The 26,935-nt window shown below is 42.0% G+C and overlaps 1 protein-coding gene across 6 annotated transcripts in view; it reads right to left on the bottom strand.

The window, feature by feature from the left end:
- Positions 1-26,935, bottom strand: part of LOC128811910 (glypican-5-like) — a 434,871-nt gene that overhangs the window by 13,860 nt on the left and 394,076 nt on the right. For 5 of the 6 annotated variants that reach the window (XM_053985864.1, XM_053985866.1, XM_053985860.1 and 2 more), the window contains one exon: positions 3,804-7,580. The exons of the other annotated variant lie outside the window; for it this stretch is intronic. In XM_053985864.1, coding sequence (XP_053841839.1) covers positions 7,378-7,580 — 203 coding nt within the window. In that variant the 3' untranslated portion in view covers positions 3,804-7,377. Of the gene's footprint in view, positions 1-3,803; positions 7,581-26,935 lie in introns of those variants that run through there. 6 annotated transcript variants of the gene reach the window in all.

Genomic DNA, 26,935 nt, shown 5'->3' with positions numbered 1-26,935 from the left:
ACTGCTTTGTGGACTTGTCTACAGCTTTTGCCTACACATGGTTTGTCACCTGTGAGCCATAATCCTGAGCTTTTTTTCCAGCCCAAAACAAAACTAAAGGGTAGATGTGCTCTTCCATGACAACCAGGTAAACTCTGACACTTGCACCAAACCCAACCCCAGTCAGGGGATCTTTGCTGAGGCCTAACATCCTGATTTGGTTTCCTTCTAAGCTGGGTGTTTAGCATAATATAGAATAATTGTTTCTGTTCAGAAGAAATTTAATTTCTTCACTGTAGAACTGCAGCAACTCAGGAATTTGTCATTTTGCTAATCTGGAAACTCCTGGATAGCTGTACCTGAAACTGAATGCAAAGACACACAAGCTTCAGCTGAGGCAGAACACAGCTGCCTGCCCTCTGCTGTGTAAGCTTCCCTGAAGACATCAAAGCTACCATCAGTCTTCTCCAACGAGTCTTGCTTAATTTTTGAGACCAGTTCAAGACCTGGATCCTGTTTTAACATGAAACAGAAAAATCAGACTTGATCTGCCTCAAAGCTTGATGGGTATCAGTAAACTTTCTTTGAGAAAGAATTTCTACCAAAGGAGATACTCACAGAATAAATATCTCCTTGTAGCCCAGCTACAAAGGTGTAGAACCAGCTGCTTCTGGAAAAGACCCCTGCTGTGCCCTAGAAAGGGAAAATGCCAGAAGTCTTAGGGCATCCCACGTCTTACAGATTTGTGTTACAGGCATGAGACACTGTCTGATCAGTGGCTGGGGCAATGCAAAAGTCAAGCAAATTTTGTAATCCCTGCTGTTACTCTTGATTTTCTGCACCTGCAAAAAGATGGGCAGGAATTGCCATTCTTGGCCTAGATATGTATGTCAGGGTAAATTTACATTGTTAAACTGAAATAAGAAAACTGCACTATCTAATAGGAGCTTATAGTCTCTTCCCACATTTCACACCTACAGAAAAGTATCTTTATTTTTGATTTCTCAATTTTGTATGCATGGAGACTGTAAATGTTTTTTCAGATCTTCTTTTTAGAACGATCAAATTATTTTCCTCAGTATTTTGTGCATTTAAATAGAAAATTACTATTTACCTAGAAGCTTCCTTACAAGATTGAAGCTATCCGGTTTAATTTCCACAAGTTTAACACAGTGTTCTCAACTTCTGAACTGTATATTATGTGTACAGAAATGTGAAAATTACACTAGTATCTATATTCTTGAAGTCTTACTGCTCTCCTTTTTCATTACTGAATAAAACAGGCTACAAATCTGGGATACTGTAATTAATCATGGGAAAGTGGTATCAGACTTCCTCCATCTTAACTGCATTTAAAATGTCAGTAACTATTTTAGGTGCAATTGCATAAAAGCCTAGCCTAATTCATAAACCCGGAAGATGTATGAAAAGGTGCTTTTGCATTCCCCTGAAAAGTAATTTTTATAACTGTGTATTTGCAAGGAGTTCGCAAAACTAGCAATGCATTTATTTTTCAAATGAATTGTCCATAGCCTGTAGAATAATTCAAACAGATGCTAATTAGGTGTACAGAAAGGCCACTGAGGACAATTTATATATCCTTCTGCAAGAGAAAAAAATCTGAATAAATATTAATTGCTTATATTATACAACTAATTATTTTTAAGATGGCACTAAATTAACTGCAAATATTATAATTACGAAGTACTGGGTAATTTACCAAAGATTAATTGAAATGATTAAGTGCAAACAGCATAATTTTGCATTTTCTACATGAAAAAAAGAGACCAACGTGGTTGTTAGTTGGTATTTAATGAAGCACTTCAAGCACATTGTGAGAGCACCAGTGGCCTCTCTTTGACGTGCTCTTCTCCTGGAAAGGTATTACAGGATTTCCATGGGGGTAAATCCTTGTAGTGTTGGTAATGACCAGAATGCCTAAACCAGTCTATTTTAAGGACAGTGACATGGAGTGACACAAAAATATTGCATTATGGTCTGTCCAGCAGTCTCTTCTCAAAGCTACAGCAGCTGCAGCTGCTTCCTGAGTAAGGACTGAAGCAGCTGCACGTGCAGTTTCAATGCATTCCTTGCAACTGGCAAAAGGACATCCACTGCAAGCAAGATACTGGAAATATTACTGTGCATAATATTTTTAATTCACTTTGCTGTATTCAGTACCAGCTTCCTGCATGCAGGCTTCCTGCTGTGCTGTTTGAAGGTCCAATGGTGATGTACCTGGAGAAGGGAGAGGGACTCGAAAAATTGTTCTAGTCCATGGGTGATTTCTTTCCTAAGGGTATTCTCCATGTTAAATGCAGGATCTTTTTCTGAATTTATTCACTATTTATTACAATCTCTCGTCCAGTATTTATTTTTTATGGTGGCTTAATATTTAATACAATTCAAATGTAGTTATTTAGAGAGTGACAATGGAACACAGAAGAGAATTCAGTATTGAGAATAATTCTAGACTTCTGAGGTGATGGGAGGAAGATAAACGTGTTCTTTTTGACTAACACATATCAGAACAGTAAAGACATTGACTGGAAGATGTTTCACTTTTCAGTGACACATATGCCATATGTCATTACAAGAAGCACAGAGAGCAGTGAAATGCTATAAATGAAAATAAATGCTTTGTACTTATGGCCAGTTGTAACATAAAGCACTTAAAATGTGCAAGACAATGTCTCCTACAGAGCTAAACTTGACCATGTGAGGAGACATGAGGAAAGCATACATCAACTGATTTTCCCTTTAAAATGAGTACACTGCTTATCAATTGCCAATAAAAAGCTGTAATCCCTCTGACAGCATGCTAGATAGGACATTTTGACTGTAAACTCTCTTTAATGTGAAGAGTTCCATTCAGGAATGTAGGAACTTTCTGGATTTTTTGTCCTACTCAATATCTCACTTCAATGTGTGTTTCAGCTCCTTTCACTTGAATAGACCTTGCTTAAACTTAATAATGTGTAATACTGAAAATCTCAGTAAATATGGGCAAAAAGGCTTGACTAATATTAAAATCAGGTCTGTACACAACATCCATTAGGACAACATGAAGAAGACTCATACAGGATAAGAGAGTCAAATTTTAAATTTCTCTGTATGTTGCAGTCTTGGTACCAGAAGGGAATAGGTCAATTTTAAACACAGATCTGATTTAAGAGATCAGAGAGACGTGAATCTCACAGCCAGATACTCACGCACAGAGCCTCTGAAGTCAACGCAGCTGGACGGTTCTATTTGTGTGCCCTTATCAAGCTCTGACAGACATTTTTACCTCAAAAGGTTCATTACTGAGAGATCAGAATCACAGTTCCTTATGCAATAACGAAGCTGCAGTAGAAGAGAGGGCACAGCACTGGCAATGTGCAAGCCAGAAAAAAGTGCGAGAGGCCAGACTGTGTAAAGCATCTAAACTGCAAAAAAAAAGTCCAATTCCTAGCAGGTGGCTGTGAAGTTGTCTGAAAGTGCAGTCTCTTGATTCTCTGCTGCTCTTTGCCTGGCCAGTCTCCAAGAGATGATTTGGAGAGGTGTAAAAGCTGCTTGAAATTAGCTGAGAACACTGGGCTCAGGGCTCAGAGCAGCCAGCTGGAAGCTGCCATGCCCTGGCACCCTGCAGCCACCCATGCCTCTGCCCACCCCTGCACATCCTCCCCTGGCACTTTCACAGCCAGGAAGGGGACTGGGGACACACACAGACCTCAGCCTCTTACAGGAACACAGAGCCTGAAGAGCAGTGAAACACTAAGAACTGACACTGTGCCCATGGCAGCTTTGTCTGATTTGGTAAAAAGCCTGCATCACTACCAACAGAAAATTGTACATTGATTTTACTCATAAATGCAGCAGTTACTTTCCAATGCTGGCATTCACAAATGTGGGCACAGCAAAATATTCAAAGAAAATCATACCAAAACAATAAACAATCAGAAAGCAGTGGCTAAATACAATTCATAACTGTTAGGCATGGCTACAGCAATGTTCTTAGACTGGTACCTTATCTTACATTGAGATTACATAGACAAGTTCAAAAGTATTTTGAATTTAGACTTTGTAATTACATCATAATTACAGTGTAAAGCAGGTATATTATTTGTCTGAAAATGAATGCTTGCTTTATCTGACACAGCCAGTTGGTTTTACTTTTGTTGGTATAGATGGTTTGTTTGATGGAAAACATTTGTTTATAAATATGTAAATGTAACTGATCCTGAGGGAAAATTATATCATAAACCACCAGTAAAAATAAACTGCACTGCCCTTTAAAATGGCACAATTTTTGATGCTCATTGTGAACATATTTCATGCTGGTTTGACCAGAACTCTTCTTACAGTGTAGAAGTGTTTTTGCATGAAATGTATTAATTGATGTAGAGCCCTCTTCCCTCATCCTGAAGCAAGTTGTGTCTATCAAAATATTGGTGGAATCCAATGAAATGAGTTGATTCTACCTCACCCCACGATTTGAACTTGTTGTGTTTGTTACAGAAACTTTTAAAGGGTTGTCTTGTTTAGATCGAGAGATCAATAAAAATATTCGCCAACCAATCCCCAAATCCAAACCCTTGATTTTACAGAGGTTTCTGTTTAGCAAAATTATGACATTTAGCAACAACAAATAACTCCCTGGGTGAATTACTGCATACTTGCCTCTTGTGGGGTTTCTGCAGCTTCCTCTGCTGCAGCTGAACACGTGGCTGGCAAGATCGCCGCTAAAATCTTTTCCAGAACAGACCTCAGAAACACACCTGGCTCTGGCTGATCGTGTTCCCTCTCTGCAGGTGAGAAAAATCTGAAAACTCCAAACTGCACAGCTGATATCTGGCAGGATTGGAGCCCAGCCCTGAAACCTTATCCATAGGAATCCTGACAGACACTTTCAGTGCCTGAATGATGACTGAGCACTGTAAGCCTGAGAACAGGAAATCAGTAGTCAGGCTGACAGGCATCAGACAGGAATTGCTCCAGTGAAGCCAGAGTGCTTGGTGGGGCAGGTGGTGAGTGTGAGCACCCAGGGTACATTCCTGTTTGTGCACAGAGAGCTCCTGTCTGACTCAGCCATCACAGTGCAGGATTCTCTAAGAGTGCCAGTCATTACAGAGTCCTTCCAGTGCACAAATGACGGGACCTGCACACCTGCACAGGTAAAACAGTACTTTTCCAAAGGGCACCGAAAATGAATACAAGAAGCAGCATTTTTAATTATGATTCCATAGATTGGTGCAGCTCAAAAACCTTGGAAAACACAGGAGAGCCATTTAAATACTTGTGGGAAAACTGATTTTCACTGATTGGACTGGAAAGCACTCCTTGAGAGTAAAATAAAGATATTAATATCCTTATTGTTGCAAAAAATTAGAGTTAAAACGTAAAATACTTGATGTTAATGTAAGTATCTTCTCAATTTTATTTCCTTGTTTCAATATTACAATTGAATTATCTTTTAGAAAATTCAGCTGCTGCCACTTTAGAGACACTGCCTTTGCAGCTGGGTGCATCCACAGTTCTGATCATACCTTTATGTCATAAATATGATCTAGGAACCAAAACTGGAAATGAAACTCAAGCCCCACCTTTGCAAACAGAATTAGACATGTTCACTGATACTATCTGGAAACATGCAAGTGTAGTGAGCCTTTGTTCACTTTATTGTCTGCTTGTTCTGTACTATCGTCACCTCCTGTGTGGTGACACCCAGCAGTAATCCTGGCCCATGGCACCTTCTTTGAGTCAGGCTTCTATAATCAAAGTTGCCAATAAAATGCCTGAAGCTGGATTGTGAGACACAGGGCTCTTCTTTTGAGTAATCTCAGTGACTGGGTAACGCCAAGTATCAAAGAGATGTTTTACAAAAATCAAAGGCAAGCGTTTTACATTAAATCTTACAAAACTGTACATAAGAATAGTCTACAACATGAAAATGGCCATTAAACGGTTGTAATAGTTGAAATGAAATGTAGTAAATATAACAATTCTAATGTTTCATATATTTATCATATTAATCACTGTATTCATACAGTTGTGTTTGTATACATATATTCAATGGCACTGTAAACAGTTGCTGGAAAACACACATCAACTCTTAACCCATTAGAAGTTATAGTACTTTTTCATCCAAAAAGTTAAAATGCATCAATGTATCATTGACTTAAAAAAAATAGCCTTGTAATATAATGCACATTTGACATTTTCTAGGGTAGCAATCAAGATGAAGCATAACAGAGAATGTGCTAGATTTCAGAATGTTTTACATTTACACCTAACATGATACAAAATTTTAAACATTAAATGTAATTAAATAATACACAGTTTATGAAACAGTTGATTTCAGAGATCCATAATGCACAAAATCTAGTTAGTGTCTAATGGGAGTTCCCAATAATTTATATCTCTGGGACCTTTATGGAAAACTTAAGTTGGTTTCTATGTAACATCTTATAGGCGAAGTAAGTTTGAAATGAATTATCTTTTTTTTTCTTTCTTTTTTTTTTTTTTTTTTTTTTTTTCTGTACAGAGCTGCATTCAAGTGGATAAAACATTATGATGTTTATTTATGTTTCCCTTTGCTGGACATTCATCCAATAAGCCTTGAGCATATGCTTAAGCATCTGGTAATGACATTTTGTGGGGCAGGGAAATTCACTATCTATGTCTCTCAGTAAACAAAGTGGTTCTATTTTTTTTCCACAGTTAAGGCAACTATACTGATATATTAGACACACCATATGTTTTTATGTTGCTTCCTACAATCTAAACAATAAGAGTGAAAAGAAGTTTCAAACATGTTTTGATCTTCTTGACCACTCAGAAATTTCATCAAGCTGGTAGAGAGCACTTCACCCTACAGGGGAGCAACCTGGTACCTGGGCTGGTGGGAGGTGTCCCTGCCCATGGCAGGGGGGCTGGGACTTGAGAACTTTAAGGTCCATCCCAACCCCATAACATTCTATCATTCCATGAACTGTAGCACAGCTTGTTAGCTGTTCACTTAAAAAAACAAAGTATGGATTGCCTTAAATTTGAAGACTGACCGTTCATATAACTTACCAGAAAAATTAAACAAATAATCAACAGCCAGATTCTTGCAAACGAAATTGATAAAAACAGTAACACACACATACACAATTTCTGTGTTTTCAGTTATTTCTACCCCATAACTTAAGCTACGCAGACCCTTGTGATCATCCTTGCTGTACCTTGGGTGGGCTTTGCCAAAAGCTATCTTCTGACATTTGGTAACTGCCAACTCCAGCATTTCACTTCTTATTTATCCTAACAAATCACATCAACTAGAGAGCCATTTCCATTTGTTTGCAGTCGGGTAAGGCTGCAGGTATCCATGACAGTGAAGAGTAGCACTAGCACAGCATCTGCAGGGCAATGCAGCTACAGGGGACAGTGCCACAGAACTGCTAGTGCTGCCAGAATAGCAAGGGAGGGACTCAGGGCTGGGCTGCTCCCATTGCCAGTTACACTGTGTTTGGAGGATGACTTGACAGTGCTTGTGGTGGTTGTGGTGTCAATCTTTTTCATGGTTGGTTTTGGTTCATTTCTGTTTTCTGGATGGGTTTTCTTGTCTTTGAGTATATCTGAAAACATGAAAGTAAACATGAGATTAATCACACATCTTTTAAATAGTGCTTGAACGTATTTAAATATTGCTGGAACATGGTGTACACTCACTCTGAATAACTGAAACATGGATGGAGACTGATGGGGCACTTGCACTCATGTTTTAGTTGGGCTCAGTGTGGCTGCTCTGTCCTCAGCACTCACTGTTTTGCTCAACAAGTCTCCTCTGCCTGCCTGGTGGCTTCTCACAGACACAGCCTGAGCAGAATAACAGGTATTCTGCATTGCAGTGGCTGGGCTTAGAACCTGATCTTCTCTCACAGAAAGTACCTTCAGTGTCACCTGGACTGGAAACTAGCTCATGCTTTAAAACGTGGAGTTAGGATTAAGTGGTTTTGTAACATGCCACAGTGAAACACCCTCCAGGCTGGTGGCTTGCTGCAGGAGATTGGATACTGACTTAACAGAATCCCAGAATGGTTTGGGTTGGAAGGGACCTTAAAGATCACCTTGTTCAGCCCCCTGCCATGGGCAGGGACACCTTGCACTATCCCAGGTTGCCCCAGGCCCCGTCCAACCTGGCCTGGGACACTTGAAGGGATGGGGCATCCACAGCTTCTCTGGGCACCCTGTGCCAGGGCCTCAGCACCCTCTGAGTACAGAACTTCTTCCTAATATCTAATCTAAATCTCTCCTCTTTTCATTTAAAATCACTACCTTTTCACTGTCTGCCTGTGTAAAGGGTCACTCTCCCCCCGTTTTATAAGGCTCCTTTAAGCACTAGAAGGCTTCTCTTTCCGGATGCATTTTGAGACAATGCCATGTATTTTCATATAAAGAATTGGATTCAGAAGAAAGTAGGAGTAGCCCTTTATTGCAAAAACATGGATTTGTTTTTTTATAGGGAGAAATAATAAATCTTTGGTTATGAGGACATTTCCAAGCTATTTGCAAATATTACTGAGACCATATTGCCCTTAAACCCTCTCACTGGCATTGTGGAGAAAAAGCAAACAAACAAAAAGACTATTTCATCTGCTGAAGGGATGATGATTTTATAATCAATCTGTAAAAGCATACCTGAGTGCTCAGAAAGAACAAATGCCTACCTGGAAGAATTTATAATTAACAATAAATGTTCAGGTCCAAGTTTAAAGGATTTGTGATACTAATGAATGCAGTGCACATACAAAAGAAAGCAAAAGGCATGGATTTGTAAAGCAGATGAAACATCAGTCCAATCTTAAAATGAAAACTCTGAATCACAGAAGCAAGTTCCTGGCAGAAACTGGAAAGATGGAAAGTATTCCAGAAATGTAAATGCAATCTGAGATCATTGTCTGCATGTCAGTAGTTCTGAACAACCATCAATAAATTCACTTGATACTAAAAATGAGCTATTGTATTGGGAAAGCACACATTGTTCTTTTGCCAGAATAAACTGTAAAAGAAATGCAACGAATTCCTCCATTTTACCATAATATCAACATTAATCCCAGAGGAATGTGTGATTCCTGCACCTGACTCAAGAGGGATTGCAGTGAAGGGACAGCAGCTGGCAAGGCATACTTTTGGAAAAGGCTATTCTGACATTGTGCTTGAAATTCCTTATGGCAAAGTGCAGGCAGAGCTCCTCTGTGATTCCAACTTGCAGTGGAGCTCACAGAAAGGAGGGGGAGAAAAAGCATGCTCAAAATGTTGAGAAAATATCAGTATTCTGAGGACATTTAAAGAAAAATGGACAACCTTCAGACTGTCATTAAAGTAAATTAAGAATAAATCATGGAAATAGGTGTGTTCTGACACTGTCTCGAGTCCTTTCCATCACTGTCACTCTCCTTTGCAACTGCAGTAGAGGCACTATTTCTCTGCTGCCTCTTATATCATCCCAGTCTGCTGACTTCAGCTCTCTGGGGCCAGCTGATTAAATTAAGACCTCACTCAGGTAAATCTATTCCCCTCTTTCAGCTGGCCATGTCCAGCATTGTAACTTGATTGGCGTCTATAAATCGGGCAGACTGAAATGTATTAATTCGTTTATTTTCTTACTATTGACTTTAACAAAAATCTAGGGTAAGATTTAATGCTATCAGAGAGACTGTTGGTTTTTAAAAGCTTTCCTCTCAGTCACTGCTTAATGCACTACATAACAAGCGTTAAATAATACATTAGAAAATTCTGCCTTTATCCTTTCCAGGGAAGGACTCCATTCTGAATTCTCTCTCTTGTCTTCACAGCAAAGGATCTTCTGATGCTATTCATGGCCAATTCTAATTTGGGATCTAATTATGCAAAATTTGCATTTTAGTTATAATGCTCTGTTTTCTTCTTTCTTAAAAATAAATAAAGATACCTTAACTTTCACTTCAGTTCAAAATCTTTTTCAATCCTCTATTTGGTTTTTAATGCAAAATTTGAGCAGTATAAAGACTTCCCATTTTATTCCATTTTCCTCAGAGTTTCTGTTGCTTACTCACTCCACGATTTTGGCTGAGAGACTCTGAGTTAAATGAGTTTTTCCCTCTTAAATCTTTTCATCTGAGTCAGAGATGGTTATGTTCAGTCTACTACTGACATTCAAAAGGCAAGAAAGTACTGATCATGCTAGGAAAGAAAAAAGTGTTAGTGTGAAGACTAGCACAGAAATGAAACTTCAGTCTCAACAGAGCAAACCCCAGATGTTCAGCGCCCATGAATCCAGCCCCCAGAGTATGACTTCATAAAACCAACCCACCAAACCCCACAGTTTTGGTTTGTTTTCCTATTTACCTTCTGAATTTTAAAGGCCTTATGGTTGCCCATTAGAAGCTTTCTCCATTGCTAGAAACTTCCTTCCACCATCAGTCCCTCTCTCTGTTCCAGCAATGGAGTGGCTGAACTCTCTGAAGGCTCCATCTCACCTCAGCCTGACAATGGGATGGCCTTTGGACCCCAGCATATGAATATTGTTCTGTGCTGTGTATTATCACTGCACCACAGGGGTGATACAGCCACTGCAGTAGTGGCTGTGCTGTTCCCTCATCCAGCTCTCAGTGAGGATATTCAAATCCTGCCAACAAGGGTGCTTAGTGAAGGCAGCTGCCTGCCAAAGCAGCCTTTCTGAGCAGCCTTTCAGGACTCCTGCCGAGGACTGGGTCTGCTGGGGTCACTGAAGATGGCTCAGAGTTCCTCCAGGCCCCGTGATTACAGCTCAGTTAGTCCAGGGGATTGAGTCCACTTCCTTAGCTGAACCCTCATCTGTGTTAACTGCTGCTAAACTCACATCTTGACAGTATAAACAAAACACAGAATGAAAATGACTTGACCTCGCTGTTGAGAGTGTTCAGGATTATCTTCACCTCCGAGATGTAACCACAGATTGCTGCCCAGTGACGCACGTGCTGCTCCGACGGCACTGAGCTACTCATAAATACCTCTATGGATCAATATTATTCCTCAGAGAGACCAGCTAAGGATGACAGGAAAAGCAAAACTGCCACTGACATCTAATTCAGGAACAGGACACCTCCCCTATAGTGAGGGCTGATTATGCCTTTCAAATGCATTCAGTGAGCCACATGCTAAAGTACACCTGAATCAAAGGCAGTAAAGATGATGGGGCAAAACAATGCCATTACAATTTTTTTAGGTTATTACCGGGTCATGAGACAGAAGTTCAAGTCATATTGACACCCAAGCTGTCAGCTCCCCCTTCCTAGGCCAAATCATTTTCAGTTTGCTACTGCTGGGGATTATCAAAGATATAACTATTTACAATGTTCTTGCATGCTATTGCTCTCTAGTGAGTGGTATCAGCAGCGTCTGCTTTAATCTGTTAATTTTTCTTACTGTCCTGCCAAGGGATGAACAAGTTCAGCTACTTAACAGAAACCTCCTTCCATTTTTGTCCTTCTCTTGATCTCATTTGAGCTCAGTCCTTTTTCTGTAATGGTAAATGATGACCTCTGCTCGTCAGGCACTGCACTCGTGACTGCCCAACAGCCTGAGTGCCTCTAAGGCTGCAGATCCTCTCATCAGACAGGGGTACAGCCCCTGTGAGGGGAGAGGGGAAAAAAACAAACCAGAGAGATTTGCCAGACCAGTCCTGTAAATGTTAATTACAGCAGCCTAGTTTCTAATGGAGTGGGGCACTGACAGCAGAGAATCCATGCTCACCAATCCACCTTGGGGATTCTGGACACGTTTCCATCAGTTTTAACCTGGAGCTGCTGGAGAGAACTTTTAACCCAGCTACTTGGGGAGACAAAAGAAGCAGAGATTGTTTATTTCTGCTTTCCCCACATTAAATACATCAAGTCAGACCATTTCTAGACTCTTCTTTTCTTGTCCATTTCTTTCTAGACTTTCATGCAAACACTGTGCTTTGGAAAGACAGACTGTCAGCATCTACAATAGCAAATTAATGCCTTGGTCTTGAATGCCTCATCATGGGTGTAATGACACTCATAATACAAGTCTGAAGTGAACTGGTCAGCACCTGCAGTTACTCCCCACATTGGAGCTCAGTTGCTTGATAAATATCCCTTCGATCACAGGCTTGGGTTTGGCTGACAACTTCATAAGAAATTAAAGCTAGGTGCAACTTGGTGGAACAGGCTCTTAAATTACAGTAGATGCTGCAGTGTTATTATTAGCTCTTTATCACCTCGGGTAGCAAAAGCTGAAATTACTTTTACATATTCAAAGGAAGAAGCTCTGAAATTGCAAAACAATGCTGTTGCCATAAAATGTACCAACAATTTCCAAATAATCCATTATCCTGACATTAAGACCAGCAGTAATTATTTCCAGTTACAGCTGCAGCAGACAAATGGAAACAGGAATGCTGTGGAAATGGGAATGTGAGACCTCCTAAAGTATGATAACTCGTGATGCAATTCTCCAAATTCTGGAGTCTGTTATTTTGGTCTGTATGATATCAGTCAGTAAAAGGTGGGTGTAATGTATGCTTTGTGGAACCAGGAGAAAGGAGCAATGAACAGCTCTGTATGTACTGTTCTACCATTTTCTATTTCAGCCTGAGAATGTGGTGTCCGGAGAAGCCTTTTCCCCACATACCTTTACATGGAAACCTGGTGTTAGGAGGAAAAAAAACTTTTAATCAGAAAAAGAAAGAACTCCAGGAGTTTTAAGTGCATAGATCACTCTCCCCACTGAATTCCAGAGTGGTGTTAGGTTCAGGCCAGACTTTCCAGATGACCTGTGGGACAAAATTATGGGCGTAAGCTGATGTGAAAGTTCAATTCTGAGATCTTTCCATTTCTCTTTTTAAGAACTTTTTCTATTTTTAAAGAATGAGTGAGGGGATAATCATAAATTGGGACCAGGATTATCTATGTTTTAATTCTATATTAAGCTCTGTGTGGTCTTTGGCAGATTGCCATTCCCTGTGAACCAGTGAGAGAACTACTTTATTTCCTGCACATTTTGCACATTCTGGATGCAAATTCCTCTGTCTGAGAACCATACCCACTCTCCGAAAGAAACAATATTGGCCGGAACTTTCAGGAACTAATTCAAATGCAATAAAGAAAAGGCAGGATAAGCCATGAGACAGTTTGAGATGTCAGGTGCCTAGAAGCCACACTTACATGAAATGGCAGCTCCTTCCCCTTTTCCCAAGCAATCTTTTAGTCCATACACATCTGAGTGCAATATACACGTGTACAGAGAGAGCAGGACGTTATCTCAGCTGTCCTGCTCTAAGGAAACCTGTCACTCTATGTGTTTGGCTTCTGATATACAGTGGCCATAGCAAACCCTGTAGGATTTTCAGGAGCCACAATACAACTGTATTAGTTCTGGGTTTAAAAGTAAAACCCGCATGTAGAACTGCTCCTGCTATGGTAGATGTCAAGCAGGAACAATCCATCTTTTCCTTGGGAAGAAATAATCCAACCTAACAAACCTCATGTGATTCAGCAGTACTTCCATTAATCAATCAGTCATTTGTAAGAAAAAATTTGTCATTTTGTTTATATTAATATGGGACTTACTCAAATGCAAACAAGCTGAAAGTATAAGCTTAAAACATGCCAAATATATTTTACATTTCCTGGAAACATCTGTTTTTAGTCTAGTCCTAGGCACATGTTTGTGGTTGCATGTTTATGCTTGTTTAGTTTGCCAGATACCTCGTACATAGTGTAGCACAGCTGACATGATATCCTGGAACACAGCATGGACGTATCTGTAAAACATGATGTTCCCAGTAAATCTGTGGAACATTTGTTGTAACTTTCTTGTAATAAAAGAAACAACTCAAAAGCCCTGTGACAGCCTTCTGCCTTCACTGTATGGTGCAATTAATTAGCTAAGTTTGGAAATTGTACATGCCTCACTGGCACTATCAGGAAGACTGAGAGTGATCCTGATCCCGCATGCCTCGCATGCTCCAAACTCCTATTAAACCTAATGGCAGTTTGGGGGGATGCAAGGAATGCACGGCTGACCTTTATGGTTAAAGATGAATGTGAGCTCCAGACTTCAAAGATTAGGTGCCCCTGCCAGTCTGGAGTGTGCAAGTGATCAGCACGCCAAGTGCTGAAGGCATCTGCTAAATATCACGCCACAGCTCAAAGCTGTAATTAAGAAAAATATAAACTGGCTCGAGGAAGAAAAATATTAGTAATAATTGAAAATGCTTTGGCTCTTGCTTTTGTCCTGATGATCTCATTAGTTTTGGTTACAGAAACAGTTCTCACACTGGCTGATGTGGGGCATGCTTTGTTTGTGCTCTCCTTCTACCCACATCTTTCCCAGTTAACTTTTATTGCTCAATACAAAGGTCAAATCGAAGGCTTAATTAAATTGTATGTGGGGAAACTATAAACTTATTTTGGAAGGGAGTACAAAAATATTTAAAGCCATCCCAACTCCTCTCCCCCAGACACTCCTTAATTTCTCGTGAAGAAAAGGAGCACGTGTTATTGGCACACTTTCCCTTAAGGAGAAACTGCACCTTTTCTGGCTTCAAAATTTACATTTTATGAATATCCAACCTTTTTATAACCTGCTAATTGTATTTGCAATTGACATTTGTAATGAGGATTTTAATTTAGCTCTGCTGTTCTAAACACAGAGAGCTTCATTTTATAACAGGCCTGGATATGATCTTATACTTCAGCAGTGTAAGTTCAACTTACAACCAGGATGGGAAGTTCCCTGAAACTTTGCTTAACTTTAAATAGAACTTGGAGCACCAAGATAAATACTATTACCCACCTGCTTAAGTTAGGCACATCTCTCAGCCCTCAGGTCTAGAACTGAAAAGTAGTTCTGAAAACCCTCCAGGTCTACCTAAGCAGCATTTAGAGTTTCTTCATGCCATGAGAAGACAACCACATAGCTTTAGAGTAAAGTCAGGTCTGAGTAGGCTACAACCTGTGTACAGCAAGGCCAATCCTCAAGGAATTTCAGGCTTCCTTGTGCCAGGCTACTGCCAGAGCTGTGTTCAAGCACCAGTGAGGTTCTTAATGCTCCCACTCAGCTGTTGCCCAGCCCTAGGGACAGAAGGAGTCTCTGGATCCTTCTCCATCTCCAAAAGCCCTCCATGGTTTGTGTTTGTGCAGCTGGCTGTGCACATGAGCCCTGGGAGCTGTGCTGGAGGTGGAGGATGCTCTGCAGGTCTGCTCTCCTCAGCCAGACCTTGCCAGCACAGGCCTGTGGGATCACACCGAGTGCAGGAGAGCAGAGAGGAATCTGCCAGCTGGGGCAGCAGTGACAGATGATGCCAGGGCTCAGACCTTTCCTGTGAGTGATCTACAAGGGGTGCTTGCACCCAGGTCTCTTGTGCACTGTCCAGGCAGAGGAATTGTGTAGGGAGGGGCATCTCAGCCTGAAGCAGGCTCCACTTGCACAGCCTGGGTCTACCATGGAAGCAAACTGGCCCAAAATACACTGGAAAGAACGAATCAGTTAACTAACAGGGTGTCAGCCAAAAGAGAAGTGACAATAGAAACTGCTCTGTGCCACTGCATGAGATGGGTTCATGCCTCCCCAAGGGGATGGCACCGAGGGGCAGGAGCATGGACTGCTCTGTATTAAATTATAAATCCTCCGGGCTTCACCCGGGTGCCCAGCCAGTCCGGGGGAAAACCCTCGGCTGACCGGTCCGCGGGGAGGAGGTGGCGGCACCCGGATAGCTCCACCGGACGGACGAGAGGACTCCGGAGTAGCTGTATTCCTAGAGGCTTTATTATAGGAGAGGCACAGGAACAGGAGGAGGAGACGAGGGACACAAGTGCTCTAGGAGGGAGCAAACTCCAGGAGCCCCGAGGGCAGGCGGGGCTGGGTATTAAGGGCAAAGGAGTAGGAGTGGTTAGGGTACCGGCAACGGGTAAAGGGGAGGAAACAGAGTGGGGTGACATACAGAGAACCAATCGGGGTACAGAGGAGGAGTGGTATTCTAACAGGGGCCAATGGGGATAACAGAATAACTGAACTTTCTGGAACTGGGGAGAGTACCAAGCATTGATGGACAACTCAACTGGGGTGGAGGGCAGCAGTTGATTGACAACCCTTTCTAAACTGTTGCTGCCTCCCAAGGGAGAGCAGGAAGCCCTCCCACACTGCTCTCTGCTCAGGAAGCCATCCTCTCACATTTAGCATAAGTAGATCTCATATCTGCAAGGAGTGAGCAGGAGAAAATCAGCCACTGCAGAACTCCCCTCCCACCAAAGGGCTGGGACTCAGGGAAGAGCCCTTTCAGCAGCCTCTAAAGAGAGACAGGGAGAATTCAACACAGGCACTGCAGGCAGCTCGGCCAAAACTGCAGTGAATGGCCACAACTCACAGCAACGCCAGCATGGCAGCCACAGGAAAATGATCACAAGCATCTCTAAAAGATATCTGAAAGGGTCTTTTTACCCTGCAAGCAGGCTGCTCTCATCATTCCTCATTCATTAAAAGCCAGTCAAATTCCTCCAGTTATTCCCATTGCTCCCTTAGAAACTTGGGCAGATAGAATTCCTGCTTTAGGATTCTGGAGCCACCAGATCTCAATGGCAACAGGGAGGGTTTAAAATGCTTTCTGCATTTCTCTCATTTCTTGAGCAGCCACAGAACCTTATACTAAAGATCTCTTATAGAGGTTCAAATAGGAGATATTAATAATAATAATAATAGATGTTTAATTACAGAATAAACATTGAAATTACCTCAATCATAGCATCTGACTGCTTTTAAACAACATGATAAAAAGGTTTAGTTGTAATGCCAAACAATACTTCTAGTCCTTGTATCAATCAGTTGGGATTTTTTTTTTAATTGAATCTTTCCAGTATTTAATTTCACTCAGAACTAAAATCAGAAGAAACTGTGGAAAGATATTATTCTGGATTAATCATTTTAGCCTGAACATCAGCAGTAGTACAGGAAAACATCGTGGCATTAGGCTTGCTTCAGCTCTGGTATGGGAAGCTTTAATTAGTCTTTCCTCCTGCTCTAGACTGGTAACTCTTCAGCATTGCACACCCTCTATTTCATATTGCTGGTTTATCCAGCGGGCCAGAGCCCCAGCTCCATCACAACTGACAGTTATTGACAGGGAGGGTGATTAGAGCCATCACTCTGCTGAGGAGCTGCAGCAGCAAGAACATGTTTCGTGTGAAAATACCAAAGGGCTAAAAGCATTATCTTATTAGTAGCTTGCAGTGAAACTGATGAACTCTTATCACACTCAGCAGGATGATGAATACCCAAATCAACACAAATGGAAAGGAGATATACAACTAGCGTAAAAAATAAACTTTTCTAATAGAAAGTCTTACAAAATGAAGCTCCATCCATTAGGGTATGCATAAGGCTATGTTCTATCAGTGTTCAGGCTGTGGGACAAATTAAAGGAAGGAAATTCTTGTTTGGAGCTGGCAATGATCCCTTTCCCTGCTCTGTTTTTGTAAGGATGTGAACTGCTCCCTCCAATTTTCATGGAGTCACCTACAGCAAAAGCACCAGACTGATTTGAACAAGTCTGCCAACATTGGTACATAACAGACTGAGGGCTACAAATCATCCCCTTTTTTTGGGTAATAACACTGCTTAACTTTACCTTGGCCAGAATTCTCTCACTTGGCCAAAAGGAAAAAACATTATTGCCATTAGCCCTCATGGGCTAACCCCCCCCCCCCCCCCCCCCCCCGAGGCATTATCTCCATCATGAGAATGCTTAAAAACACCATTTTGAGAGTGATAAATCCTGCACTGGAACCCAAAGGTCTGGCTTCTCTCTGCACTGATGTGCTCAAACTTGACTGCCCAGGTGACACCCGTGACAAAGCCCAAGGTCCTACTGCAGGCACCTGTGCATGGATCCAGGGGATCATGCCAAGGGCCTTAGGGTGGGTAGTGGTCAGAAAAAGTGCTTGTTTAAGGACAAGGAAGCTGGAGAGCATGCAGGTGTCATGATGTGGCTGGAAGTGTGTGGAGAGCAGTGGGCAGCCCAGATCAGGGAATTCAGTGGGCTTTGATGAACATGAAGGACCATCTTTGCTGCTTCCATGCACAGAACTGGCATGAACATACGTAGAACACTTCTCAGGTGACTGAGCAGGTGGCTTGACCTCTGTATGTTTCCAGCCAGCCAAGGAAGCTTTGACAGGCCCTCAGCCTGCTCTGAGATGTATCAGTTATATATATTTTTTTTTACTGCCACTTCCTGTCACAGAAGCTCCAATAAAGGGAAAAACCCTACTGGAGGTTCATGAGAGCTGACACCGTGTGCTGCAATGGATCTGTTGGCACTGCTTTGGTCTGTTATGCAAATACACATCAGTGGACTTTGTACAACATAAATTATGCAAATACTCAGAGACTCTTCAAAATGCAGATTACTTGCCTGATGTTTGGAGACAATAATTAAGATCTCTGATGTGAACCTGTAGTTGGGATTGCTGTGCAACTTGGGCCAGCCTGTGGATGTCTAGGCTCAGCAAACCTCATTTCACATGCAGATTCCATCTTGGTAAGAAGAAATTTGCAGTCAAAGTTGCAAAGTTGTCATAATCTATTTAAGCCACATATCACTGACACCACAGGTTATAAGATAACCTTGAATTTACAAGTGCAGAAGGGCTCCATAACATCCCTTAGGATCTTATGGAATTTAGGTATACACTTGTTCATTTGGGATTATGAAGGGTTTTCCTTTTAATTAAGAATTTGAATTTTACTTTGACGCACGCCAAACATCCACACATCTGCATGAGGACAGGTGGCTCATCCTTCTGTGGGGGCAAGGCTTGGAGTTCTCCAGGGGGTTCTCCACCCCTGCAGTCTGCTCCTGGCCTTGGCTGAGACCTGAGTCATAACCAGCACAGACAAACTGACTTTGGGCTGGACCATGAGCTCAGGTCACCAGTTTGACACAGCAGGTAGGGTCTGCTCCTCAGGGCTCCACTCAGGAACCAGCTCAAGCAGTGTGGGGGTTTAACCCCAGCCGGCAGCTGAGTGCCACACATCTGCTGGCTCACTCCCCTGTCACTATCTCTAAGGGCAGGAGAATCAAACAAAAAAATCTAAAAAAGTAAACCTAACAATAACTGTAATGAAAAGGAGAGAGGAATAAAACCCAGGAGAAGTCAGTGATGCACTGCACAGTTGCTCACCACCTACTGGCCACGCCCAGCCTGTCCCCAAGCAGTGACCCGTGCCTCCTGGCCAGCTCCTCCCAGTTTGTATTCTGGGCATGTGGCATGGAATCTCTCCTGGGCCAGCTCAGGTCAGGTGTCCTGGTCATGCTCCCTCTGCACTTCTTCACTGGCAGAGCATGGGAAACAGAGAGGGCCTTGACTGAGGGTAAGCTCTGCTTAACAACAATCAAAACATCAGTGTCTTATCAACTTTATTCTCATCCTGAATTCAAAACACAGCACTGTACTAAGATGAAAATTAACCCTATCCCATCTGAAAACTGGGAAAGCATTTAGATTGTTTTTTTTTTCCCAGAGAACACTAAGCATCTTGGATTGGACTCAGTAGGCCCATTCCTGTAATCTGACATCTTAGAAAAATCTAGGCCAAGAAATATATCCTTTGCTGGAAAAGAAAACATCACAGACTGTCTACTTGGGTAAATAATTTGGAGAAACTAGGTTTTCAGGAATAGTAAACTGAGCATCTATTGGACTTCATTAAATTCTTATTTAACTTGAGTCGAGATCAGTGAAATTAACCTTTATACTTCAACTGTGCTCTTCCTGCTTGAAGCAGCTGAATCAAAGCAGCTTACCAAGGGCATCCTTCTGCTTTATAACTTCAAAGAACATTTGTTCAGAGATAGCATGTGAGGATCACATAACTGGAGCCAGATGATGGAGAAAGCACTGCAAACTGAGGTAGCCAGGAAAAATACCTAATTTAAAGATAAATTAGAGATCTGAAACAAAGGTTCATAAAGACTGGTGTGTGACAAAGTAGAGGTAACAATTTTCCAGACAGGCAGAGACAGTGCAAGGTGAATGTAAATCTTTCTAACCACTGCTGCTGAGTAGTGTTCCCTGAACCACGAACTATAAAAAGAAGAGGAGCTCAGAAGACGATTTGCAACCATGCAGTTTTCTTTACTGGCCTGTGCAGGCTTCTCAGGACATGGACAGTAATATCTTTGCACCTACAGTAGCCAAGGCTGTGATCTTGACTGGGACATTCATGCACTACTGTCAAATCAAAACTGGGAAGATAGAAACAATGGTAAATTAAAGGACAGCAAAGAACAACAGTGGACATTTTAACATTCAGTTAAACCTCAACATTTACTGGTATCCAGAACAGTTACCAAGTTACCAGCCATCCATAAAGTTGCAATCAAACCCTAAACTAGAAACCCCATAGATCTACAGCCCTCTAGTTACAAATTTGTATTAGAACCATTCAAAATAATTAGAAGGGATAGAACTGATAATTTCACTGAATCTTCTCCAACTGACCACGAGTGTATCCAAGTCTGGGATATGCACTGAGACATCCCTCTGCCACTGACCTGGTACACTCAAGCACTACAGGCTCCTGACATCTCCAAAGCTGAAAGGAAGTCAAGGTTGTTGTAGCAGGAAACAGAAATATTCCTGTGATGTGTCACCCAGCCATAAGGACCCCTCAGTTCTGCCATGGATATTCCAAAGAGCAGAAGATATTGTGAGATAAGACCTTGCAACACTCAGAGCATTTATTTCTAGCTAGGGAGTGGGAGAAGGCAGGAGAAGATACTATCTTGTATCTGTTTCTCTGCAACAAATTGTTGCACCTCACTGAATATCAGAAGGCAGTTTAGTTCTGCCATTGGAAGGAAATGAAAAAAACTGCTGTGGAGTGACAGTGGTCACGCAGCTCTGTGCAACTTTAATGGAACCAATAACACAGTTTCCTTGTAAAATACCAAGCCTTGTTTGTGCAAGGATTACTGCAGTAACATCCCTTAGGAGCAAAACAATTCTTTGTATATGGGCTGATGCACAGTCTCTTCCCCACGGCACACTTCCACCAGCTTCCATTAAAAAATTAGAAGCAAATTGCTTGACTTGTGAGTTACAAGCCTTACACCAACGTGTGTTTGAAAGCGGACTGGGAGAAATGCCTGAAGTTTGCTCTGGACTTTACTCGCACTATCCAGTTACACAGGAATGCTTTTTGGTAATAGGTTTTGCTTAAAACTGACACTTCTCAGAGTGAAATAATTTTACTAAACTGTCTCCAGTTAGTATGGCAGAGCACAGCCAGGCCAGTGGTGGCCCCACACAGCTCAATCAGGAGTCCCCCTGTTCAGCCAGACAGGAAAAGGAAAGGCAGAGGATGAGATGGAGCACATGGTGACAAAATGGAGAGCAAAACCTCCAATTGCACTGGAAGTAGCATGAATGTGAAGGGCCACAGGAAAGGCCCATCACCAGTGAAAGGGAGACCAGGAGAAATATGATAAATGGTTCAGGGTGACAGAGGACACTCAAAACCTGAGGTATTAAATGCCTGCTCTGCCCTGGCGTTGCTAACAAGTGATTGCTCAGGTTCCCATGGCTCAGTCTGGGGAGTGAAGATTCCCAGGGCAGAGGAAAATCAAATTAGGGACTATGTGTTGGCAGTGGCTTGAGGACCAGCACTAGAGCTATGCAGGCAGCTGCCTATGGGATGCTGTGAAAGCCCTCTTGGTGAAGGTTTTAAAACCCAGATGAGGCACACAGGGTTGGGTTTGTCAGAGCTGACTCTGGCCTGGGACACTAATCCATCCTAGAGAAGCTTCTCCATCACTGTTTTCAACTTTCCGATGATCCATTCATTTTGAAGAATCCAGTCCATGTGAAAAGCAAATGAAAACAAAGTATTCAATCAGTTTGTGACTAAATTTGTAACTATCTATAAAAACCAAGGGTGAACATCTTGTAAAAAGAATATACACTGGCAGCTACTGCTGATGAAGTGCTATCGATAGGCATTAAAGCTGCAAATGGCAAGGTGTTGGCAAAGTGAGAGGAATTGCTGCAGAAAGTAAAAAGCCAATCTGTATGATGAACAGAGTGTACATAAAGTACAGCAAATTACCAGACACACAGCCATGAGAGTACAGAGGCATGGGAGCTGATTAAGAAGTCCTTGTGAAGAAATCTTGAAGGCTGGCCAGTTCCCCCTAATTCTCTGGCAGGCGCTGCAGCCGCTCAGCCAGTGAAGAGAGCACTGTCTGTGATGTGAGCACATACAGTCGTGGATTACAGGGAGATGATGGATGTGCCATACCACAGCAAATGGCTGCTTGGAATTGCCACCCCCCTTTCAGAACAATCCTGCTTTTCAAAGCCTCAGTACTCTTGGCTAAAGGCCAGAGAGGGAGATTGAAAGGCGCAGCTCCTGGGTTCCTCCGCGAGGAATACGCCAGGCGCGTGGTGGGATGTGCCGGCCGTCACCGTCACATTGGCCATATGACATTGGAGGCTCTGCTGCTGGGGCTGTGCCTGCTGAATACCTTACCCTGCAGGTTTGTAACCTGCAAGGGAGATGATGGCCATAAGACCTCAGAAGCCAAACAGCTGCTGATCTTCTCTAAACCCAGGAGCCTGATTTTTATTTATTTTTTCACTTCCTGGGTTTTCTGAAGACATTCCTTCTTCCTATTTCCTTCTAATTAAATACAACAGAGCCTTGCTCTTTAACCTGCTAACTAGAGAAAAAAAAAATAATGACTTTCTGGTCATTTTAACATCCATCAAATTGTTTAGACTGGAGAAGCCCTTTAACATCATGAAGTCCAACCTCTAATCCAGCACTGCCAAGTCCAACACTAAACCCTGTCCCTAATCACTGGGGCAGGAGATTGGACTAGATGACCTTTAACAAAGGTCCCTTCCAACCCAAGCTATTCTATGATTTCATGAAAATATGAATTATTTCAGTACTGTTAATAATGACTTGTGCCAAGGAAAAATTAATTGGACTGAATTTGATGTAACTGAAAGATGAGCTTGGCTTAGAGTCACGAAAGGACTGATTAAACTCAGGGTTTGTACTGGAAGACTATTTTTTGCTTTACCAGCTCTCTAGGAAAACTTCAAGGCAGCAAAATCACAAACATGACTAAATTTAGTCTGATTTACTTGTCCATTTGGAAATTACCAGTGCTTCAATTCTTCCCGTTGCTTTAAATGAAAGCTGCTTTAAATGAAAGCTGAGAAGGCAGAGGTAGCCTGGTAAAAAATTCATTACTGTCTTTTTGCTCACCTATTGAAAAGGAAAGACTCCCCCCCAAATTACAAACATAACTGCTTTAATTGGGGATTCTGGGTGCAGCAGCAATGGAAATAATAAAGCATGCATGAGATTATGTTTGTTGAACTTTTATCAACTTACTTCATTGCTCTACAGCCAAAAATAATCGGAAATAGGCAATTGCAAACATCAGCCAAATGCTAGTCCAAGGGCGTGTCTAAGTAATTTGTCTTGTTTTCAGACAAACCGAGTATCTGTAACTCCCATTAAAATCAAGACCTTGAAATGCATCTCCAGGAAAATCCCCCTGCAGTGCTGTGGCAGGGACAGGGAGCACAGTTGAGCAGTTTTCACTGCTGAGCATCCCCAAAGCAAAGCAGCAGCTGCTCTGTGCCCAGAAACACTTCCAGGAGTGTTCCACTGCCTCTCTAACAGGGCACACACAGCAACATACGAGCACCACTTGTCTGAGGCAGCTCAGTACCTGGGACAGCTTTCCTTGGGGAGCCTGTCGTGCCCTCAGCACAGCCCATTCCACACACAGGATGCAGCACAGATTAACAGCAGATGGAAATGGCAACGGTTCCGCTCTTCCTGTGTGGAGTGGAGGAAGAAGGGGATTGTGGAAGAGTGTGGGATGGCAATGGGATGGGAGGGAAGGTACAGCTGTTTTCTGCACCTTCCAATGTGCTTTGGTCTAAACCAGCAGGGCATGCTGAGTTGTGTTTTTCTTTTCAAAACTGCATCTTGCACATGCAGCTGAGGAACTCTTCCACTTCTTTACATCCTCCTACATCACATCTGCCAGCCTGCCAAGCACTGCTCAGCACTGTGTGTACCAGGAGAGCTGAATTCCTTTGGCAGGGCTCTGAGCCACAAAGGTCGAAACATTTACAGGTATAAAATACTTTTGACTCAGGTGTTATTGTGCCCTTATGTAGCCTTTAAAACCACTAAATTAAACCCCTGTTTTTTTTCAATAGCTCTGAAGCTGTGTTGTAAGTATATTATGTGACTTCTGAAGGAACTGCCTGTAAAACGTGACAGAAAATGAATGCAACTAAACCCAAACAAACCTGTGTCTCACTCCCAGAAACACCACATCTTTTACATCCTGGAATTCTTCAGTAGTTAAAGTCATACTTCAGCTGAATTTTCACTGTTTAGGTAAAATTTATGATGCAACAGCCAAGTAATTTATATTCTTGTTTGTTATGAGATTTCTAAATTCTGCTTTACTACAGATGTCAGCCACTATACTATATTCTATCATTTGCCAGTGAAAGCTTTTCTTTGGAGTTAAGACATTCAGATGAATCACGTTTTCTTTGCATCTTTTTTAAATGAAAGGTTTCCTTGTCTCTGTAATTCCCACTCCCCATCCTCCAGTTTCTGTTGCTCTCACTCTACAGAGACAGACTGAGATATTTATTCCCTTACTTAACAATGAATAGTACAACATATTAGTGAAAGCCTTTCTGAAATCAATGAGACTTTTTATGGAGTGTGGTACTACTCATTGTGAGCAGAAGTGTTTCAGTTTGGCCTGAAGAAAGACCCAAGATGACATAAGCTGGAATGAATAGAGTTACTCAGCACTACAATACATGTGTTAAAGAGACCTGGGCAGATGGAAAACCATTTCAGCAGCTGCCAAGTGTTCTGACCCCCTAGAGCAGGTAACAAGAGACCCTGGCAGTTCTTAAATCAAAGCATGACCGTCTTGACAGTAATTTCAGAATAATCAATGGAAGAAGTAACTTTTTACATTCCTAAAAAGTCTTTAGTTCGAGTCTTAATAGATATTACAAACAGCAAGTATGGCAGCACTCCTGGGAAGTATCATTCCCATTTTTCAGATGAAATAACAGACATGAAGTGGCTAAAATGATCCAGGTGGTGTCACAGCAGAAACCTGCAATGGCCTTCAGAGTCAGCACTATGCTTCCATCTTCAGTCCAGAAACCAGTGCAGCCAAATGTCACTTCATTCCAAACATGGCCATTTACTAACAGCTAATTTATTGTACATCCGAATCAAAATCAAATGTAGGTGGTGATATGATGGCTTTCCAGCCTGTAGCTCACATGTAGCTCATGGTTCTTAGCCCACAATATCTGATGAGGGATTGTCTTTGTTCTGTTTGTACAGTCTGATCTAACACCAGGGCTCCAGGAATATCTGGATCATTCATTTATTGTAATTAGCTAGGGTGTACCATAACTGAATGCCTGTCCTTGCTAAAAACAGGATGGGCATCAAAAATAAAAAATGTGGAATGAAAAATAAACAGTAATAATCAGATGTGATGACAGAAGTACACAACAGCTGCTGCTCTTGTGAGGGGCTGTGAAGTCCAAGCTGGAAGTATCAAAGCAGAGTTACAGTGGAGAAAGCTGTCAGCAAACAGACATGAAACAGTGCAAGATGAAATAGCCTTCCCCAAATTATGCAGTCTGTGAGAAGTTTCACATGTGATGTGATACAGGTTACCACATGTGATACAGTGAAGGTCCAGTAAGATCAGTATTTCAGTGTGTGGGTGTGTGATTTTGGTTTTTTTAATATTTCCTACAGTGGAAATGAATGGAATCAGGTTCCTGAAGCACAATTTGACAGACTTACTAAAAACATCCACTTAATTCAGACATTCTCAGTACCTGTGAGAAGTTACAAAGCCATCCAACCTACCTCTAAAAAATAAAGGTATCCAATGACAACATATGCCTCAGCATCTGGAGATCACCATGCAGCACACACATCAAACCTTGCTTGCACAGGCTGAGACCGGCAGGAGTTTGCTTTTTATCCCACCTGCTACACTGTTAGATTATTATCCTTGAAATACATGGAATGATTATGTAAAGAGAACTTCATGCCTGACCAAGTATACAATGCAATTAACATTTTAAAGCCACTCTGTACATGTCTAATCTTACTGCTGTCTTCATCTTTGTCCCTGTTCCTGTAATGACCAATGCTTATTTCCCTGTGTCTCAGTTTGAGACACTGGCCCCAGGTTTCTGGAAGGAAATGAAAATTCTTTCCCCAGGTATCTCTAAGTAATTTGCTTTTTCCTCTGACATTTCTGGCTTTCTGCACATCTTGATTGCTTCCCCTAGTCAAAGTGCTATGTCTCCTGTTTGCTCCAAGTGTCCTTGGGTTCCCTGTGTGCTAAAGGGAACAGCACAAGTTCTCTGGCAGGGAGGGCACAGCCTGACACTGTGTAGAAACAGAGCTCAGCCTTTTTCTGGGACTGGGTGTCTGTGTAGGGAGCTCTGCTGGAGGGCACTGTCCTGGCACAAAGGGACCTTCATGGACTGCTGGTATGTAAAACCTTGACACCTGCCTTGCATCAGAACAGGAGAGAACACTGATTAATGCACAGAAATATTGAGTATCATCTGTTCTAGAAGACAAAAGAAGGTTAAGCTTTATAGGGAGGCTGTGCAATCCCAAAGCTGTCATTCGTATCCCCTCTCTGGAAGTGAATGGAATGGCCTTGCCCATATCCACACACTACAGGAGGGACTGCCATCCTGCACAGCCACAGGCTCTTTCAGGCAGTAATCAGCCACTGGAAGTGAAAGAATTCATTTGTACACGTAGAAATGCAGCATTAGGAATGTGTAGTAGCATGCAGAGCAGTCATTTCAATTTTACTTGTTTATGTACCTCTTGT

Source organism: Vidua macroura, chromosome 10 (genome assembly GCF_024509145.1).
Source record: "Vidua macroura isolate BioBank_ID:100142 chromosome 10, ASM2450914v1, whole genome shotgun sequence".
NCBI classification, from domain to species: domain Eukaryota; kingdom Metazoa; phylum Chordata; class Aves; order Passeriformes; family Viduidae; genus Vidua; species Vidua macroura.
Note: the sequence above shows the minus strand (reverse complement) of the source record. Positions and strands in the feature narration are given on the sequence as shown.